This window comes from Nothobranchius furzeri, chromosome 19 (genome assembly GCF_043380555.1).
Source record: "Nothobranchius furzeri strain GRZ-AD chromosome 19, NfurGRZ-RIMD1, whole genome shotgun sequence".
NCBI classification, from domain to species: domain Eukaryota; kingdom Metazoa; phylum Chordata; class Actinopteri; order Cyprinodontiformes; family Nothobranchiidae; genus Nothobranchius; species Nothobranchius furzeri.
In genome coordinates this window covers 23,442,103-23,467,264 of record NC_091759.1, presented here as the reverse complement: position 1 = coordinate 23,467,264, position 25,162 = coordinate 23,442,103, and the positions used below count along the sequence as shown (strand labels likewise).

Genomic DNA, 25,162 nt, shown 5'->3' with positions numbered 1-25,162 from the left:
GCAGTGAAATCGGTCCCGCTGAAACACTTACCCACTGCGAACATTACGAATGTTGTCTAGGCTATTTGTCTGTATAGAGGTAAATGAAAAGCACGGGTTTTTGGTACAATCGGTATACCGTACAGGCATTTCATATCTGGATATTTACAAAGGCATTATTGGTAAATTCATAAAAAAATTTATAATACGTAAAAAAGAGAAACCCCTAATTTTAAAATGAGACGTGTAAGAATAACAAAACCTCTGGTCCGTGGAAAATAATCTCAGTGGTGGTCACATCTATTCTGTGTTTTATTGCACACACACACACACACACACACACACACACACACACACACACACACACACACACACACACACACACACACACACGTCAGTCACACACAGTTAGGATTCTCATCCACTTTCAGGCTGAGTGTCCACCTTTGTTTCCTTCAGCTGACGTTGGCGTGTTATTGTGGACATAATGCAACACAAAGCAGTGTGCCTTCACCTTCTACACACACACACACACACACACACACACACTCGCGGTCCTTTCACTCCTCTCCGTCTCACTCCTGCAGACTAACTGAGGCTGTGTGAAGTCTCACCACCGACTCAGAAGCAGGATCTGAAGATTCACCCGTGGAACTTTAATTCAGGAGTTCGAGACCCGGCCCACGTTGATGAGATGCAGACGTGTCGTCACCACATCACATTTTCATTCAGCAGACAAGATAACGTTTTAAGATGCTGCCACGCAGACACACGGGTAACCAGCTTCTGATGTGCGATTGATGAACGACTGGATTCAATAAAATAAAAGCATTAGCCTGGATTAAATTTAAATGCAAACATATGTTAAAGAATGGTTTCTATGGAGGGGGTGGGTTATATGGGGGGGGGGGGGGGGGATCATGCTTATGAAAAATAAATTTCAAAAAGCCAGCATTACCTCTGCTCAGACCTGAGCTCCAGCCTTTGCATTTCAATGCGAGGTGCAGCCTCCATTATTTATGATGCTTTACACCTCAAAACCACAGCCTACTTCACTCACTCCCACTCTCTCCACCACCTTATTCCCATAGTAACCACTAACCCGGGGTCTCCAGAAACACGGCGGCCCGCGCAGTGCTTCCATGGGAGGAACCTGCATCTTGGTCTCTCAACTTAGTTTGGTGACATCACACATGGAAACGTGTCATCACACATGGAAACGTGTCATCACACATGGAAACGTGTCATCACACATGGAAACGTGACATCACACATGGAAACATGACATCACACATGGAAACGTGACATCACACATGGAAACGTGACATCACACATGGAAACGTGTCATCACACATGGAAACGTGTCATCACACATGGAAACGTGTCATCACACATGGAAACGTGTCATCACACATGGAAACGTGACATCACACATGGAAACGTGTCATCACACATGGAAACGTGACATCACACATGGAAACGTGTCATCACACATGGAAACGTGACATCACACATGGAAACGTGTCATCACACATGGAAACGTGTCATCACACATGGAAACGTGACATCACACATGGAAACGTGACATCACAGACGAGCCTCATCTCCACACGCAGCCAGAAAACATCCAGGAATAAAATGTCTGCTTCATTAAATCTCAGCTTTCAGCTGAAGGTTCAGAGAACCAGCTGACAGGATGCTGAGAGGACTAACACCTTCATACAGAGGAAGATACTTTCAAAATAAAAGTCATGTTTTATTAAAGTTTAGTTATGTTTGCCCAGAGCCGGGGTTGAAGGCGTGTTTTTAAACTTTATTTAAAATCCAAATGTCTAAACGAGATCAGCTGTTTATCTATCCATTTTCTGAACCCGCTTGTCCACGCGGGGTCGCGGGGGGGCTGGTGCCTATCTCCAGCGGTCAATGGGCAATCAGGCGGGGTACACCCTGGACAGAGAGCCAGTCCATCGTAGGGCAACACAGAGACACACAGGACAGACCATCATGCACACACACACACACACACCTAAGGACGACAATTTGGACCGACCAATCAACCTAACAGTCATGTTATTGGACTGTGGGAGGAAGCCGGAGAACCCGGAGAGAACCCACGCGTGCACACTCCATGCAGAAAGATCCCAGGCTGGGAAGCGAACCCAGGACCTTCTCGCTGCAAGGCGACAGCTCTAACCACTGCGCCACTGCGCAGCCTCATCAGCTGTTTATAGTAAAGGTTAAACATGAGGTCAACAAGAAAACGTTTTGAGAGTCTAAGAAACATAAGTTAGTAACTGAATCTACTTCCAGCTAAAAGCGTCTCACCAGGTAAGGACAGCTCACTTCTGTTTTCTGTGCTACCTGATTTGTTTTTAACTCGTCTAGTTCGTTTTCTTGCTTCTGTCCCGCTTCTAGACGTCATCGTCTACAGAAACATATCGGGTTTAATTACTGGAAGAAACAATCTGGTCAGCAGCAGCTTGTTTGATTTAAACCGTCAGAGCTCTGAAAGGACTCACTGTGGAAGGTACTAAAACCGTCAAGCATAAAACTCCTGAAACAGCTTTGTGTGTGAGAGGGATTCTATGCTAAGAACTTCATGAACATGTGTCGTCTAGACCAGAGCTACTAGAACTACAACCACAGCAGAGGAGAACTCGGGCTGTCTGCGGCTCGGTGAAACTCCACACTGTTCTGGAGGCTGAGGAGCTCGGTGCGCCCTGCATGCAGTGAGATTGTAAAATGAAGCTAATGTAATAACCACAGAGCCTCGGAGGGACGAGCCTTTTCATGGAGGAAGATTTATCGCTCCTGAGCGCAGGAGAATCTCCATTTCCTGAATTAGGAGGGAGCCGACCCCGGCCCCGTCACAATAGTTGGTGTGTGGCGTTAGAACATCTGCCAGACATTAGTCAAGCCCACCGCGGCCTAAATGATGAAGCTGCTGAGGGGGTTGTAAATCACAATGGGAACGAGGGGTGACATCCATCAGTCCGTCCATCTGTGTGAGTGTCCAGCGCGTCGGACAAAGGGCCTGCTGCTGCTGCACGCTGACCGGGAGCTCTGCTGGCCAGGCTTAATGAAGCCCACTCCACCCCCAGCACACACACTCCCCTCAGCCTCCACTAGCTGTGTCACTACTAATATTGACGAAACCCCCCTTCGACTCCCCCCTCCCTCCCCCCAGCGCAGGCCAGCAACTGCTGTTGTCCACATCTCACCTCATCCATAGTAGACAGTATTGATTTTCAGCACGGAAAATAAAAAAGGCCATGAATTTTAATGCCGGCCTGTCTGTCTGCCTGTCTGTCTGCGGCTCTCTTGGTGCTCATCTTTACCTCCTCGCCTTTTATTCAAAGGGCCATCTCCCCCTCTCTGATGCATCTCTGTTTGTCCCTTTCTCTCTGCCTCTCTTTCTTCTCCCACCAGTGATCTCCCTCTCTTTCCCCGGAGCAACCCCAGCCGTTATTTTTTAAAGCTTTTCCTGTGGGGAGCGACGGGAAGGTGCACGCAGTGGCGGGTGTCGAGGATGCACTCAGGTTTCTGTCTGTCATCTTTAAACGTATCATCCAACAGGAAACAGGTGGAAATAAATCACGGACTTTGGATTAAAACGTTTATTTAGAGAGAAAATCACAACTTTTACAAAGGATTAGATGTTTTTTTAGACGCAGAACCTAAATCCCACCATCTCTCAGCTGCCGTGGTCCTGAGGTCAGTGAGCCTGAGAGGAGCCGCTGGTGAAACACCACCTTATCACTAATGTTCACTGAAGAAAACAGGAGAGGCATCCTCCTATAATCATGGAGTCAAGTTTCAATTTTGGGACGATTTTCTGTGTTAAAGAAAATAATATGTGTTCTGAGGGTAATTTCATCACTATGATGGTAAAACACAGCTTAGGGAAGAGAGAAATGACAGGCTGAAGGGTAGCGATTTCACCATTCGGGGGTGGGGGGGCTGCGTGATCCTGTCAGCGCCGACTGCGTGTCGTCAAAACTCAGTTTGGGCTAAAAAAACTCAAGTTTTCAAAGACAGAGAAAATACTTTCTGGCAGGTTTGTGGGAAAACTCAAATAAAAAGATGAAAACAACAAAGCTGCTTTTATCATTTAAAGCCAGAAATGGATCCAGGCGGACCGTAAACAGCTAAACTTTATTATTTTGCTGTAGAACAGTCCGTGGGATTTATGTTTAAAGGGATATTTTCATCTTTTTCAAGCAGATTTCTGTGTAAAAACTATAAAAAACGAGCCTCTGTTCAGAGAAAGAACGTCACCGTTCAGGACTGATAAGCTAACGGTTAGGCAGGGTGAGTGAATTAAAACTTTGACCAACGCATTTTTGATACATCAAGAATTTAGCTTTTGAAAATAAAAATGTGATGCAGTAAAAAAAAAAAAGTTATAAAATCATGTGTGAATCAGCTTGTTTTAAAGTTAACAAATTAATAATGAATATTTAAATGATCTAGTTTTTAAAACAGAATGATTTCTTATCTGGTGTTAATATAAAAACTTTATAATAACCAAATTTATTTTGTCATTTAATGCCAATCAGTAAAAAACATTCTATAACTCGTTAGAGGGAGCAGGAGGAGGCTACGATCTCACAGACTGATGGTGACCTGGCTTTGTTGCAAATGGAATTGTAAGTAATATTTTTGGTCCAACAGTGTGGATCTTTTTACTTCATGGCTTATTGAGCATCGCTAGCTTGTTGTTAGCGCTAGCTACAGCTGGCTGTTGTGTTTATGTGTTACATTATGCATTAATAAAAAATGTGCACACAGCACTAAAGTTCTCATTCAGAACTACCCACTGTAGTTCATTGACCCCCCCCAATGAGATTCCTTTAAAGGATCCAAAATGTTTAAAAACATTTTCCTAACTGAAAAGCATCCTAACCTCTCACTTTAACTCCTGGGTCCAGGTTTAAATTAGACGTTTGGCTAAATGATGTCACCCCTCAGTTAAAGCAAACACCTCCTTACAGCCCACAGTGCGGTGGGTCGGGGCCAGAGTGCCGACACATTTATAAACACCGTTATTGAAGCAGCTAACCCTGATGACCATGCTAACAAATGCTACTGCTAGCTAACCCGGATGTCTACGCTAACATATACTACTGCTAGCTAACCCTGATGACCATGCTAACATATGCTACTGCTAGCTAACCCTGATGACCATGCTAACATATGCTACTGCTAGCTAACCCTGATGACCATGCTAATGTATGCTACTGCTAGCTAATCCTGATGACCATGCTAACATATGCTAATGCTAGCTAACCCTGATGACCATGCTAAATTATGCTACTGCTAGCTATCCCTGATGACCACGCTAACATATACTACTGCTAGTTAACCCTGATGACCATGCTAATATACACTACTGCTAGCTAACCCTGATGACCATGCTAACATACGCTACTGCTAGCTAACCCTGATGACCATGCTAACATACACTACTGCTAGCTAACCCTGATGACCATGCTAACATATACTACTGCTGGCTAACCCTGATGACCATGCTAACATATGCTACTGCTGGCTAACCCTGATGACCATGTTAACATATGTTACTGCTAGCTAACCCTGATGACCATGCTACCATGCGCTACTGCTAGCTAACCCTGATGACCATGCTAATATATGCTAATGCTAGCTAACCCTGATGACCATGCTAACATATGCTACTGCAAGCTAACCCTGATGACCATGCTAACATATACTACTGCAAGCTAACCCTGATGACCATGCTAACATACACTACTGCTAGATGACCATGCTAACATATACTACTGCTAGCTAACCCTGATGACCATGCTAACATATGCTACTGCTAGCTAACCCTGATGACCATGCTAACATATACTACTGCTAGCTAACCCTGATGACCCTGCTAACATACACTACTGCTAGCTAACCCTGATGACCATGCTAACATACGCTACTGCTAGCTAACTCTGATGACCATGCTAACATACACTATTGCTAGCTAGCCTGAGTAAATGTTAGACTAAACATGACTTGCTTTTCTTCATGACCACACACTGCAGTGATCAGGCTCAGGGGTGTTACACCTAAAAGGGTCCGGGCAGAAACATGTTCCTGAAGAGAGCCTGAGTCTCCTCCCCTTCTGGTCGGCTCATGGGTCCCTGAGCGGGGCTAAAAAAGTTATTATCTGGTCGCCCTGAATCACACAAAATCTGTACTTTAAATAAAACGTAACTAAGGGAGTTTTGATTTTGTCTGTCACAGACTTAGGAGTTATTACCCTGTAAAAATGGGTAATTAAAAAGACTACAAATCAGAAGTCGCGTTAATGACATCACGGCAGAATATCTTCTCCCGAGCGCAGCTGCTACTCACCACATGACCAGATGTGTAGCGGTTTTCCTTAATGCTTCTTCTAATTTCACGGACATCATGCGTTAAATCCATGACACACAACAAACGGGATCAGAAGATAACTTTTCGCTCCGTAGGCTAACATTTATTTTTGGGCAGTAAGTCCAGAAGCATATGGGCGTTACGTAGGCTCCCTATTGGACAGAGCTCTGACGACGCCATCATCTCTCTGCTGTGGATGATCATTAACACGAAGAGAGAGCTAACGCCATGGAGAACCCAGAGCTCTGGGTCGTTAGGTCATTACAGAGACATGTGGAAAACCATCGGCAGGAACATGTTAACGTCTTTCAGATGTCGGTTACATTCACAGTCATGTTGCATCCTCAGCATAAAGCCTAATTTCACCTTGAAAATACCAACACTGACTAGTCTGAGCTCAGATTACGTCCGACTCAGAGGAGCCGATACCAGCTGGCTAGCTTCGGCTGCAGCGCGGTTAGGTGTCATCCTCCATTTGCTGGATAACCTTCAGGCCAGCTCAATCAACTGTCAGTCGGGATGCTTTCAAAACAAACTCCAGCCCATTATCAGCAAGAATGCCGCAAACACAAGCAGCAGGTTAAATGTCAGATTCCTGAAGAAATTGTTTTCCCACTTAACGTATCCTTGGACTTAGTGAGGCCGTGCATCTCCACGAGGAATGCCACTTCAGGCTTTTCCATGAAAAAAGGAACAAAAACCAACGACAATAACAGATAAATAAAAAGATATTTGTATGTTTTTAGGGATAATCTGGGAGGAATGTGTGAGTTACAATGACAGGATATTTTTATACAACTATTCCTGGCGGAGGGGGTGTTTATTCATCTGAGGGTGTCGCCTGCTGCCAACCGGCGCTGCAGCGGGACAATAAAAGTATTTTCTGTTTAGTAAAAGCTTAGTTATTTTCTGTGAATGCTTCCATCATTTCAACCATTCAGTATTACGTCTAAACCTGAAGGTCGGTGGGCTCGTGTGCCGCCACTCTTGTGTGTCTGCTTCATACACACTTATATTTAATGGATGTAGTTGCGTCTGTGTTCTGCTACAACCCGGCAGACGGGCCAGTACAAAGTCCTGCAACAGCACCGAAGTCTTTTTAGACCCAAAACATTTCATCGTCTTCTGGACGGCATCGAAGACCCGAAGGCCGGATGAATTACTTCAAGTATTTTCATAATACATAAAAAAGAGACGTTCTGCACAGAAAAATCCTTTCCAGGATGGGACCTGGACAACACACCCAAGGAGCTTCCCAATCCGGTTAATCCACTCAATGTCAAGTCCACCGTCTGTGCGTCCGTCTGCCTGGCTGACCCAAGCCCCACCCACCTTGACCCTGACCCCGGAGCCTGGAGCTCCAACCCCCCCACGGCAGACACCCCCGATGACAGAGGACAATGAAGCCTTTGGAGGGAGATAAAAACAAACATTTAAAAACTACAAATGTGGCACCCTGCCCAGTAAATGTTACCCACAATTCCTCATTCCAGTCTAAACCGGCGTGACGGTTGTAATCTGAAGGGGTTATATTATATGTATGAAGTTATACAATAAGGTGTTTTATATGTAACATCCAGTTAAAATGTCAGAAAACACAAACTAAACTACTCGGGTATCTTAGTATAAAAGTACACGTTTAATGTATGATCAACCTAAGAAGACTTGGATTTAAATGATGGATACCTTTCCAAAGAGGGGGTTAGTCTCCAACCACGGGTCATGAAACACCTGATCTCAGACAGCAATGTGTTATTTTACCATGCAGTATGTGTGTGTGATATATATACATACATATATATATTTACACATGCATATATATATATATATATACATACATATATATATATTTACACACACACACACTATATATATATATATATATATATATATATATATATATATATATATATATATATATATATATATGTAAATGTATATATATCTACATATATATGTGTATATAAATATATATATATATATATATATATATACATACATACATATATATATATTTACACACACACACACACACACACACACATATATATATATATATATATATATATATATATGTAAATGTATATATATCTACATATATATGTGTATATAAATATATATATATATATACATATATATATTTATATGTATATTTATATATGTATATACATCTATATGTATATATATATGTGTATATAAATATATATATATATATATATATATACATATATATATATATTTATATGTATATATATATATGTGTATATATACACATATATATATATGTATATACTGGGTTGCCACCAGTTTGGCCATAATTCAGAGCTGCAGCATCACTGGAGTGCCCAAAAGCACAAGGTGTGCAATACTCAGAGACATGGCCAAGGTAAGAAAGGCTGAAAGACGACCACCGCTGAACAAGACACACAAGCTGAAACGTCAAGACTGGGCCAAGAAATATCTCAAGACTGATTTTTCTAAGGTTTTATGGACTGATGAAATGAGAGTGAGTCTTGATGGGCCAGATGGATGGGCCCGTGGCTGGACTGGTAAAGGGCAGAGAGCTCCAGTCCCACTCAGATGCCAGCAAGGTGGAGGTGGAGTACTGGTTTGGGCTGGTATCATCAAAGATGAGCTTGTGGGGCCTTTTCAGGTTGAGGATGGAGTCGAGCTCAACTCCCAGTCCTACTGCAAGTTTCTGGAAGACACCTTCTTCAAGCAGTGGTACAGGAAGAAGTCTGCATCCTTCAAGAAAAACATGATGTTCATGCAGGACAATGCTCCATCACACGCGTCCAAGTACTCCACAGCGTGGCTGGCAAGAAAGGGTATAAAAGAAGAAAAACTAATGACATGGCCTCCTTGTTCACCTGATCTGAACCCCATTGAGAACCTGTGGTCCATCATCAAATGTGAGATTTACAAGGAGGGAAAACAGTACACCTCTCTGAACCGTGTCTGGGAGGCTGTGGTTGCTGCTGCACGCAATGTTGATGGTGAACAGATCAAAACACTGACAGAGTCCATGGATGGCAGGCTTTTGAGTGTCCTTGCAAAGAAAGGTGGCTATATTGGTCACTGATTTGTTTTTTAATGTCAGAAATGTATATTTGTGAATGTGGAGATGTTATATAGGTTTCACTGGTAAAAATAAATAATTGAAATGGGTATATATTTGTTTTTATTAAGTAGCCTAATAATTATGCACAGTAATAGTCGCCTGCACACACACAGATATCCCCCTAAAATAGCTACAACTACAAACAAACTAAAAACTACTTCCAAAAACATTCAGCTTTGATATTAATGAGTTGTTTGGGTTCACTGAGAACATGGTTGTTGTTCAATAATAAAATTATTCCTCAAATATACACCTTGCCTAATAATTCTGCACTCCCTGTTTATGCATAAAATTACATAATGGTTTTTGTAGATGTTTGTTTTTCTTGTGCTTTAATATGCTGATTAGCATGATTGCCTCTTTGAACCTGTGTGTGTGTGTGTGTGTGTGTGTGTGTGTGTGTGTGTGTGTGTGTGTGTGTGTGTGTGTGTGTGTGTGTGTGTGTGAGATATTTAGAGATGTATCGGGGGTTTCTTTCTTCCTCTCCTTTGTTGTTGTAGACATGACTATGCGTTGTCAATGGATGAGCTGAAGTGAACACAAGCAGCCATCGCGTTCCTGGACTTAGGGGGAGTTTAGGAGGAGTTTAGGAGGAGTTTAGGTGGAGTTTAGGTGGAGTTTAGGTGGAGTTTAGGTGGAGTTTAGGTCGAGTTTAGGTCGAGTTTAGGAGGAGTTTAGGTGGAGTTTAGGTGGAGTTTAGGAGGAGTTTAGGTGGAGTTTAGGTGGTGTTTAGGAGGAGTTTAGGTGGAGTTTAGGTGGAGTTTAGGAGGAGTTTAGGTGGAGTTTAGGTGGAGTTTAGGAGGAGTTTAGGTGGAGTTTAGGAGGAGTTTAGGAGGAGTTTAGGTGGAGTTTAGGTGGAGTTTAGGAGGGGTTTAGGTGGAGTTTAGGAGGAGTTTAGGAGGAGTTTAGGTGGAGTTTAGTTGGAGTTTAGGTGGAGTTTAGGAGGAGTTTAGGTGGAGTTTAGGTGGAGTTTAGGAGGAGTTTAGGAGGAGTTTAGTTGGAGTTTAGGTGGAGTTTAGGAGGAGTTTAGGTGGAGTTTAGGTGGCGTTTAGGAGGAGTTTAGGAGGAGTTTAGGTGGTGTTTAGGAGGAGTTTAGGTGGAATTTAGGTGGAGTTTAGGAGGAGTTTAGGTGGAGTTTAGGTGGAGTTTAGGAGGAGTTTAGGTGGAGTTTAGGTGGAGTTTAGGAGGAGTTTAGGTGGAGTTTAGGAGGAGTTTAGGAGGAGTTTAGGTGGAGTTTAGGTGGAGTTTAGGTGGAGTTTAGGTGGAGTTTAGGTGGAGTTTAGGAGGAGTTTAGGTCGAGTTTAGGTCGAGTTTAGGAGGAGTTTAGGTGGAGTTTAGGAGGAGTTTAGGTGGAGTTTAGGTGGAGTTTAGGTGGAGTTTAGGTCGAGTTTAGGTGGAGTTTAGGTGGAGTTTAGGTGGAGTTTAGGTGGAGTTTAGGTGGTGTTTAGGAGGAGTTTAGGTGGAGTTTAGGAGGAGTTTAGGTGGAGTTTAGGAGGAGTTTAGGTGGAGTTTAGGTGGAGTTTAGGTGGAGTTTAGGTGGAGTTTAGGTGGAGTTTAGGTCGAGTTTAGGTCGAGTTTAGGTGGAGTTTAGGTGGAGTTTAGGAGGAGTTTAGGTCGAGTTTAGGTCGAGTTTAGGTGGAGTTTAGGTCGAGTTTAGGTCGAGTTTAGGTGGAGTTTAGGAGGAGTTTAGGTGGAGTTTAGGTGGAGTTTAGGTGGTGTTTAGGAGGAGTTTAGGTGGAGTTTAGGTGGAGTTTAGGTGGAGTTTAGGAGGAGTTTAGGTGGAGTTTAGGTGGAGTTTAGGTGGAGTTTAGGTGGAGTTTAGGTGGAGTTTAGGTGGAGTTTAGGAGGAGTTTAGGTGGAGTTTAGGAGGAGTTTAGGTGGAGTTTAGGTGGAGTTTAGGAGGAGTTTAGGTGGAGTTTAGGTGGTGTTTAGGAGGAGTTTAGGTGGAGTTTAGGAGGAGTTTAGGTGGAGTTTAGGTGGAGTTTATGAGGAGTTTAGGAGGAGTTTAGGAGGAGTTTAGGTGGAGTTTAGGTGGAGTTTAGGTGGAGTTTAGGAGGGGTTTAGGTGGAGTTTAGGTGGTGTTTAGGAGGCGTTTAGGAGGAGTTTAGTTGGAGTTTAGGTGGAGTTTAGGAGGAGTTTAGGTGGAGTTTAGGTGGCGTTTAGGAGGAGTTTAGGTGGAGTTTAGGTGGAGTTTAGGAGGAGTTTAGGTGGAGTTTAGGCACTGGGAATTGATACCGATTTGAATGTGAAAGGTACCATCCCTACTCCTGAAAGTCTTTCCAGACTTGTCACCATTCTGATGGCTTCAAGACAAATTTTGTTGCATGCAAAAAAATGTAAAGAAATAAAAAAAAAAAAAAACTGTCAGGAGATTAAACTGAAAAACTTCACAAACATTCAGCGACCTTCTGGAAACCTCATCGAGACTACAGGACTCAGATTTTGTTGCCAGCAGTCACATTCTGGTCTCGGTGACATTAAAGTGAAACACTCGTGTGAAAAAAGCCACAAAAACTCGGGTTTTAACCTCAAAATGATCTAACGCTGCTTCACATTGGGTGTTTGGGCTGAACTTGTTACTCAGTAAAGCTCAGAATACTCCACTACCACAGTAAGCTCGACAGCGTTACATCTGCATCTGCTCCAGGACCATCATCACCAGCTTCATCATCCCTGAACACAAGCCAAGCGCCGAGTCACCGTACAACCATCGCCGTCTCAGAACGCACCGTACATTCGCTCCTTAATTAGACACTTTTGGTGTTTTCGAGCAGAGGCTTATTATGGGCTGTAAGCTTTGTTATTCAGGGTTCTATGTGATAACAGATGGAATCCCCAGGAACCGCAGACACGTTTGTTAGAGGAGAACTGACCCCTGCACGTGACCCCGAGCCAATCCCCAAACCACCGGCCAACCACCTCTCACTGACCCCCGATAAGAAATGAGCAACCAAACACAGACACCCCCACCCCCCCCCCCCCCCCGGCTGCCTGCCAGATCGGGTCTGTTGTGGTGTGGCCTGACCTTGCCTGGCCCGTCCCGTCCCGGGACTTGAACTTGAGACTTGACACAGCGGCGTGGACAGATGAAAGAAAAGAATACGGGGGAGGGAGGGGGCTTGCATATAAATCGTTGGGGGCAAAGGAGAGGGAGGGGTGGGGTTAGGGGGTTAAGGGTAAAGGTCAACCCCCTGCATCCTGGAGCCCTGCACGGGCTGCTACCTAACTGACGAGCAGACAAAGGAGACGGGGACGGCACGGGGCCCTCAGACCCCTGCAGGAGGCTGGGAAATTAACACATATAGGCGTGCGTGCACGCACACACACACACTGATAGGCTCATGTGCACCAGATCTGCATGACAAAAGCACAAATTTAGGAGAACAAGGAAATAGAAACGAGCACCGATGCAGCAGTAAATGATGAGTTGTATTTCTGTAGACACAACAACCACATCTGTAATATTCTGGGATGCGTTTCCGTCTCTTGCAGGGTTGTTTCTCTAAATGATTTCAGCTAGACGACTCCGATAGGGCGGTTTTCTGAGCATCTCGTCATCCCGGAGGGAGCGAGGGTGAGAGCGGCCGCTGCTCATTAGAGGCCGAGCCTCACCGCTCATTCAGGTTGTCACTAAACTTAAATGCTCTGTTGTTGCTTTTCCAACAAAGTGTCAGAGCTGAGAAAGGAACGAGGCAAAGAAACAGAACGGTGCCTTTAGCTCGCGTACGTCTGTACGTGGGACGAGAGAAGGCTTTAACTGTAAAAACGTAGGCGGTTGGATCCATTTAAACTCAACAGCAACTCGCTTTGGTTTTGGCTGCATTTAAACTAGCCGTTAGCTCGTCAGTCCTGAAGGACAGAGGAGAAACAGGAAGAAGGGGAATCTGCTGCAAAAGCTTCGTCCAGCTTAGACTGAGAGACCATCTAAAGGCTCAGGAACCTTCTGCAGCCGTTCTAGATTGATCGGCCGATTAGTGACACTAGAATATCGAACCTTTCCACAATAATCCCAGATTCTGAGATTTTGAGTTTTCATCAGCTGTAAACCACAATCATCCCAGTTATAACAAATACGGGCTGAAACATCTGGATTTGCCTCGTAGATTAGCTTCACCGGGATTACTGACAGAACTTAACTTTTGCTCCATTTTCTGGTTTCACCTGTAAACTATTTCTCTGAACAGAGGCTGTTCATGACTTTTACACAAAAACACGCTTTAAATGGTGAGTAAATAATCTAAATGTGTGTTTGTCAAATGAACAGAAATCCAGACATCGAATGTTGCCATACAGAACCAGAACCCATTGGGTCAGAACTACGACTTCCGGGTCACTGAGGACAAACTCGGCGTTTGGTCTCTTCTGGTAACGGCTGAGTGACAGGCCGCGTGCGTTAGCGTTCACCTGGCCTCGGCGCCATGACGACGGCTGTCAGCGGTCTTCGTCGCCCGAGGCGGACGGCAGCAGAAATGGACCGCGGGTCAGGCGCCGGACGCCGTGCAGCTCAGCCGCCATGTTTGAGCCGAGCTGCTGTGTGGTGTGTGATCGGCGGTGGCGGGTTAGATAGCCGGGCTCCGTTCAAACCCCCAGAGAGCAGAGAGGGAGTGAGTGCTGGGCCTAAATGCAGATCTCCTTAGCTTCCACCCCCGAGGGACGCAGACACAGGGCCATTTTCTGGAATCACGGAATCGTGCCGCCGAGCGGACAGCGGATTTACCATATTCATACCACACTTTAGAGGGGGGGGGGGGGGGGGGGAGCATCTTCACCATTTTACTGCTATGGCTGCATGTAGCTGCATGAGCTGGTATGGATGCTAAACCCCCAGGGGCGACCATTAAGGAGAACCTCGCTCACTCCCCACATTTCTCTTCTTCACCCCCCATCCCTCCCTCCATGCATCTCCCTGTCTTCTTCTCTCATATGAAGTATGAGGCCTCTCTCATTCATCCCATCCGGCTAATAAGGCAGGACGGTTCAGCCAAGGCCAGCGCCGCCGCCTGCTGTATGTAGAGGAGGCAGGAGCACGAGCAGGGAGAGCAGCCGCTTCCACAGGCCCCGATTAAAGACGCGCCGGTGCTAGAAGTGCGGCTGCTGGCAGGAAACATCCAGATTCATATCAACGGCTCTGACTGAAGTGCCGGGGAAAAGCCGCCAGATGTCAACATGCACGCTGGTGAGGTGTGGCACTACCAACAGATTTGTTAAGATAGGCGTGTGTGTGTGTGTGTGTGTGTGTGTGTGTGTGTGTGTTGGACATGAAGCCAGAGCCATTAGCTGTTGAGACTGAGGAGCTCTAAAGGTTTTATAATAAAAAAGAGCAACAACACAAATCCAGAGTCTCATCTTCAGGTTTTCAGACCAATCACAGCGAGCAGCGTCGTTAGCGTACCTGGTCACAAAACTACAGCAGAGTCTCTGACTGAAGGTTGTTGGTTCAATACCTGCCTCCTCGCGGGTGTGTCGTCTCACTCAGACATTCCTGCTTACAGACTTTCTAGAATATCGGTTTTATTTGAATTTATTAAAAAATAAGAACCATTAAAGACCAAGTTCACGGAGAAACCTGGTTTTTTTTACTAGTTTTTCTGATTCTAACGGGTCTCTGAGTGTTTCATGCAGGCTGAACATGAAAATAGTCTCCTACACCCAGCAGTAGCTTCTGATAGAAAACAGACGGTGAAACTCTAGGATAGAAAATCCTGACAGATCTACGTCTCACTGTCACCAACATCCATGGACTCACCCATCTGGACTCACGACGGGGAAGGCTGTTGTTGGTTTAGCGTCCAGGAAACAGCAGAGAACGTCTCGGCTAGTAGAAGCTAACCATTAGCATTAGCAACTCCACCACACAGCAGAACTCCTCCAGGCTTGTGTTATATGTGGGGATAAAACATCAATGTTGCAGAGCAGACAGCGTCAGTGGTAGAGTCCTGTTGCTGTTAGCCAATCAGAGGGGAGATGTCCAGATATCAGGAAGTCAGTCTCCAGATCCTGCCGTCTGAAGTTCACCTTTCCGCTGGCTGACTTCTACTTTCTGAAGCAGGAGCGCCAGAGCTTTTCTCCAACTGAGGTCGACTCACAGGGTAGAGACCACCGATGTGTAGCAAAAACGAGCTAGCTTGGGCTCGACTCGCTGTAATAGTAGGTTGGAGGATGAACCACAGGTTTGGTCTCTACTCGGTTTTACATAAACTACTTTCTGTTTTGTAACATATTCAAATGAAGATGCTTTTAGTCGAATTTAGAGACAATTCAAACTATCTCCACATAAAATCCTTTACAGGTTTAACCCTGTTTGACCCCACTGAGCTCCGATGGCAGGTTTCCAGCTGGAACCACAGGAGGCGTGGCTAAACGACACGTTTTCTCCCTCGAGTCACGTGAGCGGTGCCACCAAGCCACCAACAGCAGTGCAGCTTCTTCTGAACGGTCGTTCTGGTTTCCTTCGTCTCATAATCCAAAACCAAACTGAGAAGTTCTTCAGAGATGATCTGGATTATTTGAGCCGGCTCTGGTGTCTCTGGGTTTGAGCCGATTGAACCGAATCTGCTCAGCTGAACGAGTCTTTAGAACATCGAGGCGACGGGCAGCGGCGTTAAACACCGGAGCAAAATGGAGGGAGCATGAGGAGCTTGTAGAAGCTTCTGACAGGTAAAAGATTTGCTGCTATTAAACTCAACTGTAGCCGCTCTGCCGGTCATCTCTGACCAATAGAAAAATGACACCTTCAAACAACAAAATGGGCCCAGAGATGCAAGGTGTGCGCGGCCGGCCGTTTTTCTCTGCTTTAACGAAACGGGCCCCGAAAAGCCTCCAACCTGGCCGCACTCGCAGCATCACTCAGGTAGCTGGGGGGGTGTGGCTCGCTACTTTCTGGCAGGTTGTTGACAGGTGAAGCAATTAAGGAGGAGGAAAATGGCCAAATCAGTGATAAATGTAAGGAACCCTGGAATTGTTTTTCATCCCTTTGTGCTCACATCTGGAACGGGAGGACGGTCCAATTAGGAGCAGCAGCAGCTGCACGCTCCCGCAGAAACACCTCCTAAAAGCCCTTGAGCTCGCAGTCTGGAGGAAGCAAATGTGGGTGAAAATGAGTCACAGGGAGTAAGTGCATGTGATTTGGTGTGTGTGTGTGTGTGTGTGTGTGGGGGGGGGGGGGGGGTTAGTAGAGTACAGGAGATTGAAGCACTAACCAGAGCACTCAGATTTATTAAAAGGGGCCGGACCAACACCCCCCCCCCAACCATCCCCTTCACTCCCCATCCTCCATTGTTGTCACTTTACCTCTGTCTCTGCCCCCCCCCCCCCCCCCCCCCCCCCAATTCTGCATGATATCACTCGTCCCACTAAAAACCCTCGCCGTCACTGCTGGTGCCTCAATGAGATGGGGGAGGGGGGGGGGCAGGAAGGACATGGAGTTCTTGGGGGGGGGGGGGGGGGGGGCTCTCTGACCCAAGTTCATTACCATAACCCCTGTCCGCTAAATTAAATTGGGTTGGTGGGGTAAAATCTGTGCTCTTCCCAAAAACACTGACCACCAGCTAAGGGGCGGAGCTTGGGGGTGGGGGGGGTGCACTCCAATCTCACTGACCCCACTTTTGTCATCCGGCTTTATTAGCTGAACGTTTCTCATCGAGGCTGCAGAGATTTATTCTGGCATGCAAAAGGGCCACGCTAAGGACAGGCGTGTGCCGAAACCAACACACACGCACACACACACACACACACGCACGCACGCACGCACACACACGCACACGCACACACACGCACACACACACACGGAAGAAACATGAGCGGTGATGAAACCGTTACAAATCGATGCGGCCTGAGAAGGAATTCCCGCGTGTGGACGAGTTTGTCTTCTGCGCAGCAGAAAAACAAATCCACTGATTTTTATAGAACGTGCGACAGAAGCAGCTCTCGCCAAAAGGATTGGAAACGCCGTCGAGCCGCCTGGTTGCACGCTGGATTCTGCAACAGGCCAGACACAAACACCAGCGTCGGTGTGCAGCAGGACACAGACGCGTCTGGGTAGCATCCAGTCGGACTGCAGCTTTTATTCCCTCCACAGGTTTCATCTTTGTTGTTTTCTGAGTTTGTCTTTTAAAGGTGAAATCACTGATTTCAGGTTAGGGAGGGATGAAAACAGCTGTTTTCCCCAGGTGTGACCAGGAAGTGTAAAAGTGGGATCCAGAGGATTATGGATGCAGAACCTGAGTGCAGCCGTAACTCCAGTCTGGACTTCTGGTCCCTTCATGGTTTCTAGGCTCTCTCCGTTACTCCAGTTTTTCTGCTCGCTGCTCTTTGACGATGAAAAGATCCAAATTAAAAAACGGACGTGACCTCTGCCTTTTAGCCGACGAGTGTTTACCCGTCTGCGTGCGGAAAGCCGAGAGGCTCCTAAATGTGCTGACGGTGCTTTTCCCGCCCGGGTTTGGAATCAATCGAACCTGAGACCCAAACAAATGCAGCTTCTTCTGTTTTGAGTGTTTTATAAGAATAAATTTGAGTCAGACGCTTCTGCAGCTTCAGCGCTGAGTGGTCTTCTGTTGGGTTTCATCAGAACGATGAGGGAACCTGAACATACGGAACACTAGGAGGGACAAAATCAGGACTAGCAGGAGGCCAGGGGCTTTGGACTAGTTAGCTGTAACAAGGATGTGTGATGGTAACACACTGATCCCAGGTCAGGGTGCCGCTGCGTTTCCCTGTAGCCGTTACCGTACACTCGGACTGTGGTTACAGTAAAACCAGTCCAACACCAGTCAGAGTCGTCTCTCTGGAGAATCGTCCGACATAAACATCAGATGTACGTAGAACCGGTTTTGATCTTTGACCCCACGTTAAACTCAATCATTCTGCCCAGTTAGGAGGCGAGCAGCGGTCCTAACCTCGGATCAGCCACAGACTTCCTCTTTTTTTTTTTTGCATGACGGGCCAAGAAGGAGAGAGAGGGATTTAGAGTCAGGGAGAAGGGCGAGCTGTGGGGTGAATGAATAGGAACGCCGTTCTTTACGGCGTTTATGAGCACCGAGGAGGAAGCCTATCGACGGACAGCGTGTCCGACAAAAGGGCCGTGCACGCTGAGTGCGTTCGATTAAAGGTGTGCACTTGTGTCAAACCCAAGAAGGACCCCCGCTGCGCGGTGATTCAGTATTTATAGCACAGCATACACACACACACACACACACACACACACATGCATAGGTGTATGTGTGTGTGGACAGCAGCTTTGAAAACCCAGCGAGACGAGCCATTAGGGAAATTTCACACACCAACAGAGCTCCAGAGGTGCCGATAGAACACATGCACATGCACGTGCACATGCACATGCACACCAGCCTCTGACGCCTGGTTGCTGATTATAAACCCAAAGAGAGCAGAACCCATCGGGCGGTCAGACGGACCCGGAGCACAGCCACTTTATTCCCTAATGGTCTTTGGGACCATTAAAGAACACCATCAGGCCGACTGTCCACAGCAGCGTGCACGTGCAGGAGCACGACGTTTACCTGGGCTCGCCTGTATGTGTGTATAATGGCCTATGAACGTTACCACGGTAACAATGGACCGGCACACGGACCGTGGCGAGGGGAAGCAGAGTTCAGGTGATCACGTTGGGCTGTGGGGGAACGATTGCTTCATGTCTGCACAGCGGGACGTGTCCCTGTGTGTGTGTGTGTGTGTGTGTGTGTGTGTGTGTGTGTGTGTGTGTGTGTGTGTGTATTGATGTCTCCAGAATAAAACAGAAGGTCTGAATGTGAGAATGAAAACAGCACACAGCATGATCTACAGATATGTTGGTGTTCCTTTGGACGTCGATGTTTTAAAATCTAATCAAGTTTGAGGCGACCTGATCCAAGATGGCCGCCACAGGTCTCAGTCCAGCAGCATTTATGAAATCGTTCCACAACAGTGGATGATCTCAGAATAAAACCGCCTTCATTAAGCGATGAAGCATGAATCCAGCTGAACTGAAACGTGTAACTTTCCAACAGCAGCTGTGGTGATTTGTTCAAACTTACAGAACTTCTGCTACCTTCATGTTTCTGTTTTAATCTGAGCAAAGAAGCACCTTCAGACGATGTGTGTGTGTGTGTGTGTGTGTGTGTGTGTGTGTGTGTGTGTGTGTTGTGATCTCAGAGCTCAGGGTGGGAGTGAGGCAGCTTAACGCAATAAAGCATGTTGTATTGACATCTGTGTTGTGTCTATTGATTCCCCATTATGGAGCTAACAAACCCGCCAGGACGCTTTGTCATTCGCAATCACGTTAACACCAGGACTCACCGACAACGCTGCCCCTTTTAGGATCCCATCCACGCGCACGCGCACGCACACACACACACACACACACACACACACACACACACACACACACACACGAAAGAGCAGGTGTCCTCACGTGCACACACCTTGTCACATTCCTACACATTCATAGCAATTGTTCATGTCACCGAAACACGGCTACAACCAACGTTTCCCACGAACACACGCACACACACACACACACACACACACACACACACACACACACACACACACACACACACACACACACACACACTGGTGAGAGAGAACTCAATGCTGGATAATCAATACTGGTGGAAGGTTAAAACCACTCACACAATAAGCTACGAGCTGCTTGTGGTTTACCACACATGCTGGAAAGATCCATAACTGACCTCACCGTGCAATTATTGAATCATCTACCTGTCTGCACACACACACACACACACACACACACACACACACAGACGTGTGTGTGAAGGCGTGTGGGCTGGAGCTGCGGTTCCTTTGCTGCTTTGTTGTTTCTGCTCATTTCGTCCATACGAAGAGTTGTTGGTTTAACATCCAGCTGAATGAAACATTAACGAGTCTGAACTGCTCCTCGCCTGGTTCGTGTTTTCCACCGGTGTGAAGAAGAGTGGTCAGCTAGCAGAGCCGTGGCTGAATCAAAGGCCGACATAAACACAGCTCCTCTCAATGCAGAGTCTGACAGCTCTGAGGTTTACGTGGGCCACGGTGGCCCGGGAGGATTTTACAGCAGCGTACATTAAATAAAAAGAGCATTTAGATTTGCTTTGCTGTGCAGCAGCGTGGGCTGAGGCCGGGGCGGCTACAGGTCCCAGCAGGAGGAAGCTCTCATCAGCAGCAGGGATTATTAATGATCTGTGTTTCTGTTTGCTTCATGAGCACGGTAGTCTCCTTCATGCGCTCTCTGGAGGTCAAAGGTCAAATCTCTCACAAAAATCTTATTTTCAGTTGTTAAAATTCATTTCTGTTAATGAGAAAAATCACTGATAGATTTTTTTAAATCGTCCCTTTCAAGCTAAATAAATCCAGACTTTAATATCATCTTGTTTCTGAGGGTAAAGCATCACACATCTGGTTTATTACGCACCTCCTTTGTGTTATTTTCCCTAGAATAAAAGCATCTGGGGCTTTTCGCTGATGCAAACGCGCTGCAGCTCTACTCTGTCGCTGCAGAAAGTTTTTACATCAAATATTTTAACTACAGCAGCTTCTAGAAGACCTCGGAAACATGTTCAAATGACGTCAAACCATCCAACTCTTCACATGACACCGCTAAGCTGAAACCTCCGGAATATCAGGAATATCTGTGCAGGATCTGATGACAAATCCAGCAGGTCCGCTGTGAGCAGCAGAGCTGAGGCTGTGCTCTCAGCTCTGGAGAGTTCAGGAGTCCAAAACGCTCTAAACCCGGTTTAGATCCACAGCAGAGCTGCTGTCTGCTAGCATCAGCTGCTTGGATCCTCCTCCACCGGACCTCGCTCACCTCGTCTCCCACGTCTCACATCCCGTTGGCTCGCAGACACACCCAGATTTAAACACAAGCCTTCAGGTGCACACACACACACACACACACACACACACACACACACACACACACACACACACACACACACACCTCAGATCAGAGGACAAAGAATCACGAGTAACAGACTTAGCTAAAGTGGCTTATGAGGCCCAGCCAAACCACAAAAAGCAAATCCAATAGAAGACTCCGGCGGTCCGTGGGGAGCGAGACGCAGACAGAAGGAACCAGACGGAGCAAAGAGGCGGGAGTTTGCATTTCCGTGTCGAGCCGATACTTCACAGAAAGGAGAAAGACAACAGGGAAGAGTGGATGCGCCGTCTCCAGAGATCATGGATGAAAGGCGGAGAGGAGCAGGAATGAGCGGGGAAAGCGGGCCGAGTGTTTGCACTCCTGTACACTTTATTCCTCTCGTGTGTATCGGCTTCTCATCGCAGCCATGTGTTTAAACAGAGAAGCAACCGGAGCGGGAACTCTGACCCTTTCATTTTCTCACATGTGGAAACTCACCGGGGAGATGCGTGTGCTCACCAACATCCTCACTCCTTCATCCCACTCACGCCTTTAATCCGGCCGAGGGATCCGGAGGCTCCCTGCACCGGATCTTTATTCCAAACAGCGAATCGCTTCTGGATCGCCGCTTCCTGACCAACATTCATTCTGTTATTCACCCAATCACTCATTCACCCTCTCCACCTCTCCTTTTGCTTTCATTTCTCGGAGGCCCGGCAGTGAAACCGACCCCCACCCCACCCCACCCCCCTTTCAGCTGTCAAGAGCATCAGAAGATGCTCTCATTGAAAACCCGAGCCGCCCCCCTGACACCCACCTAAGGCCCGGCCCGGATCGGGTGGATGGAACCACCACCAGACCTGCAGCCTCGGACCTGATCCGTTCCACTAATGTTAAATAAAAATGTTAAAAGAAGATTTTCCTCTTTTAGGGAATAAAAACACCAAAGCAGCAGGAATGATATCAGTGTGACGTTGATCCTTCATGAGTGGGTTTCCAGTGATGGGGGGGGGGGGGGGGGGTTCGGTATTGATTTAAAGTCTCTAATCAGCTGATTGACCTGATTAAACAGCAGAAACAAACCGTGTTCGTTGTTTTAGCAGCTCTTGAAGAGTTCTCGTTCTTTCCTGCGTCGCCAAACTTCCCCCTGAACTCGGCTGCGCTCCCGTTTTCCCACCAGTCAGAGATCAATACAACCTGATCGATAGATGACCATGAATATCACCCCCGAACCGGGAAGGGGGAGAGTGACGGAGAGGAGAGGAGGCGGATGGGATGGAGGACGAGACGGATGGAATTACATGAATGGAGGAGGACGTCTGGTCGGATGCAAACCCAAAATGTTCATGGATGCGTTTGAGGAATGTTGGGATCACGAGTGAGTACGGAACAGCTGATTTATGGAGATTTATCGTTTCCTGTTTGAGGAGAAAAATAAACACTTTGGAGTAAATTTCATTTTTGAATTTTAATTGACAGAAAAGCCAGAATAATAAATATTTTATAATTATTAGAAATTCTGAGATGAAAATAGAGAAAAAATAATTTAACATTATTGATAAAAACATGTTTGGCTCTTTGAAAATAACAGAATTTATTTTCATTACTTTGATGAAACTAAAACATGAAAAATATTTTGCTTTACTTTATTTATTTGAATAAATCTGCAGATTTTAGGTGAAACTGAAGAAACGTCATTGGGATGTTTTAGTAAATGAAATCTGACCCCGTGAGGTGTGGAACCGGAACCGGAACCAGAACCGGACCGGTGCAGAGCAGCTTACCGGGGCTGGACCGCGGAGCCAGCGAGGACTTGAGTCTCCAGGCGCTGAAGTCGGACGCTGTTCTCTGAAAGACGAAGGGGACGGGCAGGGGGACAAACATGGTCCTCCGTCGACCTGCTGGCCGTTGGGTTTTTATTCTAGTCTCACTTTTGTCTCCTCGTGTCCCCTGTCCCGCTCTTCTTCTCTGGCCTGCTGTGTGTCTCCCAGGATGGTGGACAGCCGCTGGGATGGGTCCAGTGATGGAAACCAGGTTAGATTTTTATTCTGGGACTTAGATTGCGCCTCCACAGACTTCCATGTCTCCTCGGAGAGATCGGCTTTTATTTCTGGTCCCTGGAGTCCCGCCGGTCTGGCTTTGGGAGAATAAAGCTATGAGAGTTGATCCCGGCAGCCGGACGGACGGATCTCCATGTGAACAGCTGGAGCTCCTCTCTGCAGCGCACACGCAATTAGACCCAGACGGCTGTGCGTAAAGACCGTAAGCTCGGTGCCCTCGGATGTTGGGTCGCTTTGGTTTGGGCACGGTTCCGACGGATTTTTGGTTCTCACAGATTTGGTGTGTAGCTGGCTGGTCTGCTGAGGGGAACGAGCACGCGGAGCGACGCGGAGATGAAACCCAAAAACATAATTTAGTAAATAAAGGAAATAATGAAGTAAGGCTACAGGCAGGCACCCCGCTGGACTCTCGCTCCTCCCTCTCCTCCTCTCGCTGATCTCCTCTCTAGCGGAGGTCACTAATTAAAGCACAATCGATAGAAAAATAAAGGAAAGAATCCATATCAATCAGCGCATCGCACTTCCGGTTTCCTCTCCAGCTGATGCGTTAGTGAGACCCAGATCCGTTCACGCGCTCGTGTCTTTGGTTCTGCTCCATCCGCCGGCGCGGGGCTCTTTCTCTCCACAAGTCCGTGCGTGTGTGTGCGTCCTGTCGGGGTGCCCCTGTCGGTCCGACGCCGCGCAGCCTGAACGCACTCTGGCACGTCGGAGCGCTCTGACCGGGAGACAGATCCCCCAGCCCCCGCTCCTGTTACCCCCTCTTCCCGCCCCCTTTCTACCCCGAGTCCCATCACACACACACACACACACACGCACACACACGCACGCACGCTTATATTTCATGTGATCCATACGAAGACACCTATGAGTCAAGGTGCTGGTCACGTGACCGATCAGAACACACTAAGCCTGTAATCCCTACAAGGCTCCGCATTGATCAGCTGATTATTTCATTATAATGAAGCCAATAATCACATGACTGCGCGGGATCGACCGGCTCCAAAGGGGGAGGAACCTTTGATGCATATTTCAGCAGGTGGGTCTCTGCCTCCCTCCTGTATGGATTCACGCGCTCCGGCCTGCAAGGTCACCCGCACATCTCAGCTAATGTATTTCATTCTACAGAGGCGGATAATCAAAGCCTGCACGCGCACGCGCGGCTGTTAAATTAGTAATTACGTTGGGCTCGGGAAGTCCACGTGCGTAAAGTGTGCGTAAAATGTCAGCTGAGTAGAATTTAAATTGCATGTTTTTCCCACTACGTGTGCACCCCCCTCCCCTCCCCTCTCCGACGCACGCGTTTACTCTCCAGATTATCACCAACATGGATTTTTTTAAATAGAAAAATCCATGCGGTAAATATCGCGGTCAATATCCGGGATCTAGGAGGGGCGCGCGCACCTCTCCATCCTCCTCCTGCTGCATACACTCCGAGGTGAGACCGAGCTGTTAATAAGTTATCGATCAATTATGGCGCCAGCTCATCGTTACAAAGGCCTCGGGCTCCGTGCCAATGCGCACGCGCGTGCGGGGAGAGGAAGGGAAGCCAAACCACCTTCACCAGGGCCTCCGGAAGTCACCCGACCACCTCCACCTCCATCACCAACCATCTTAATACTTTCATACAAAATAAAAGGAGTTATGGGTGAAACTGGAATAAGGAGCAGAAGTCCATCCAGCTCAGACTGAGAGACCATCTAAAGGCTCAGGGACCCTCTGCAGGTGTTCGGCATTAATCAGCTGATTCGCTATAAT

At 46.9% G+C, this 25,162-nt stretch overlaps 1 protein-coding gene across 1 annotated transcript in view; it reads right to left on the bottom strand.

Annotated features, from left to right (window-relative positions):
• pou2f2a (POU class 2 homeobox 2a) overlaps nucleotides 1–24,101 on the bottom strand; it is a 67,521-nt gene extending 43,420 nt beyond the window's left edge. The window contains exon 1 of the mRNA XM_054745379.2: nucleotides 23,132–24,101. Coding sequence (XP_054601354.1) covers nucleotides 23,132–23,231 — 100 coding nt within the window. The 5' untranslated portion in view covers nucleotides 23,232–24,101. The remainder of the gene's footprint in view (nucleotides 1–23,131) is intronic.
• Between the last annotated feature and the right edge of the window lie 1,061 nt (nucleotides 24,102–25,162).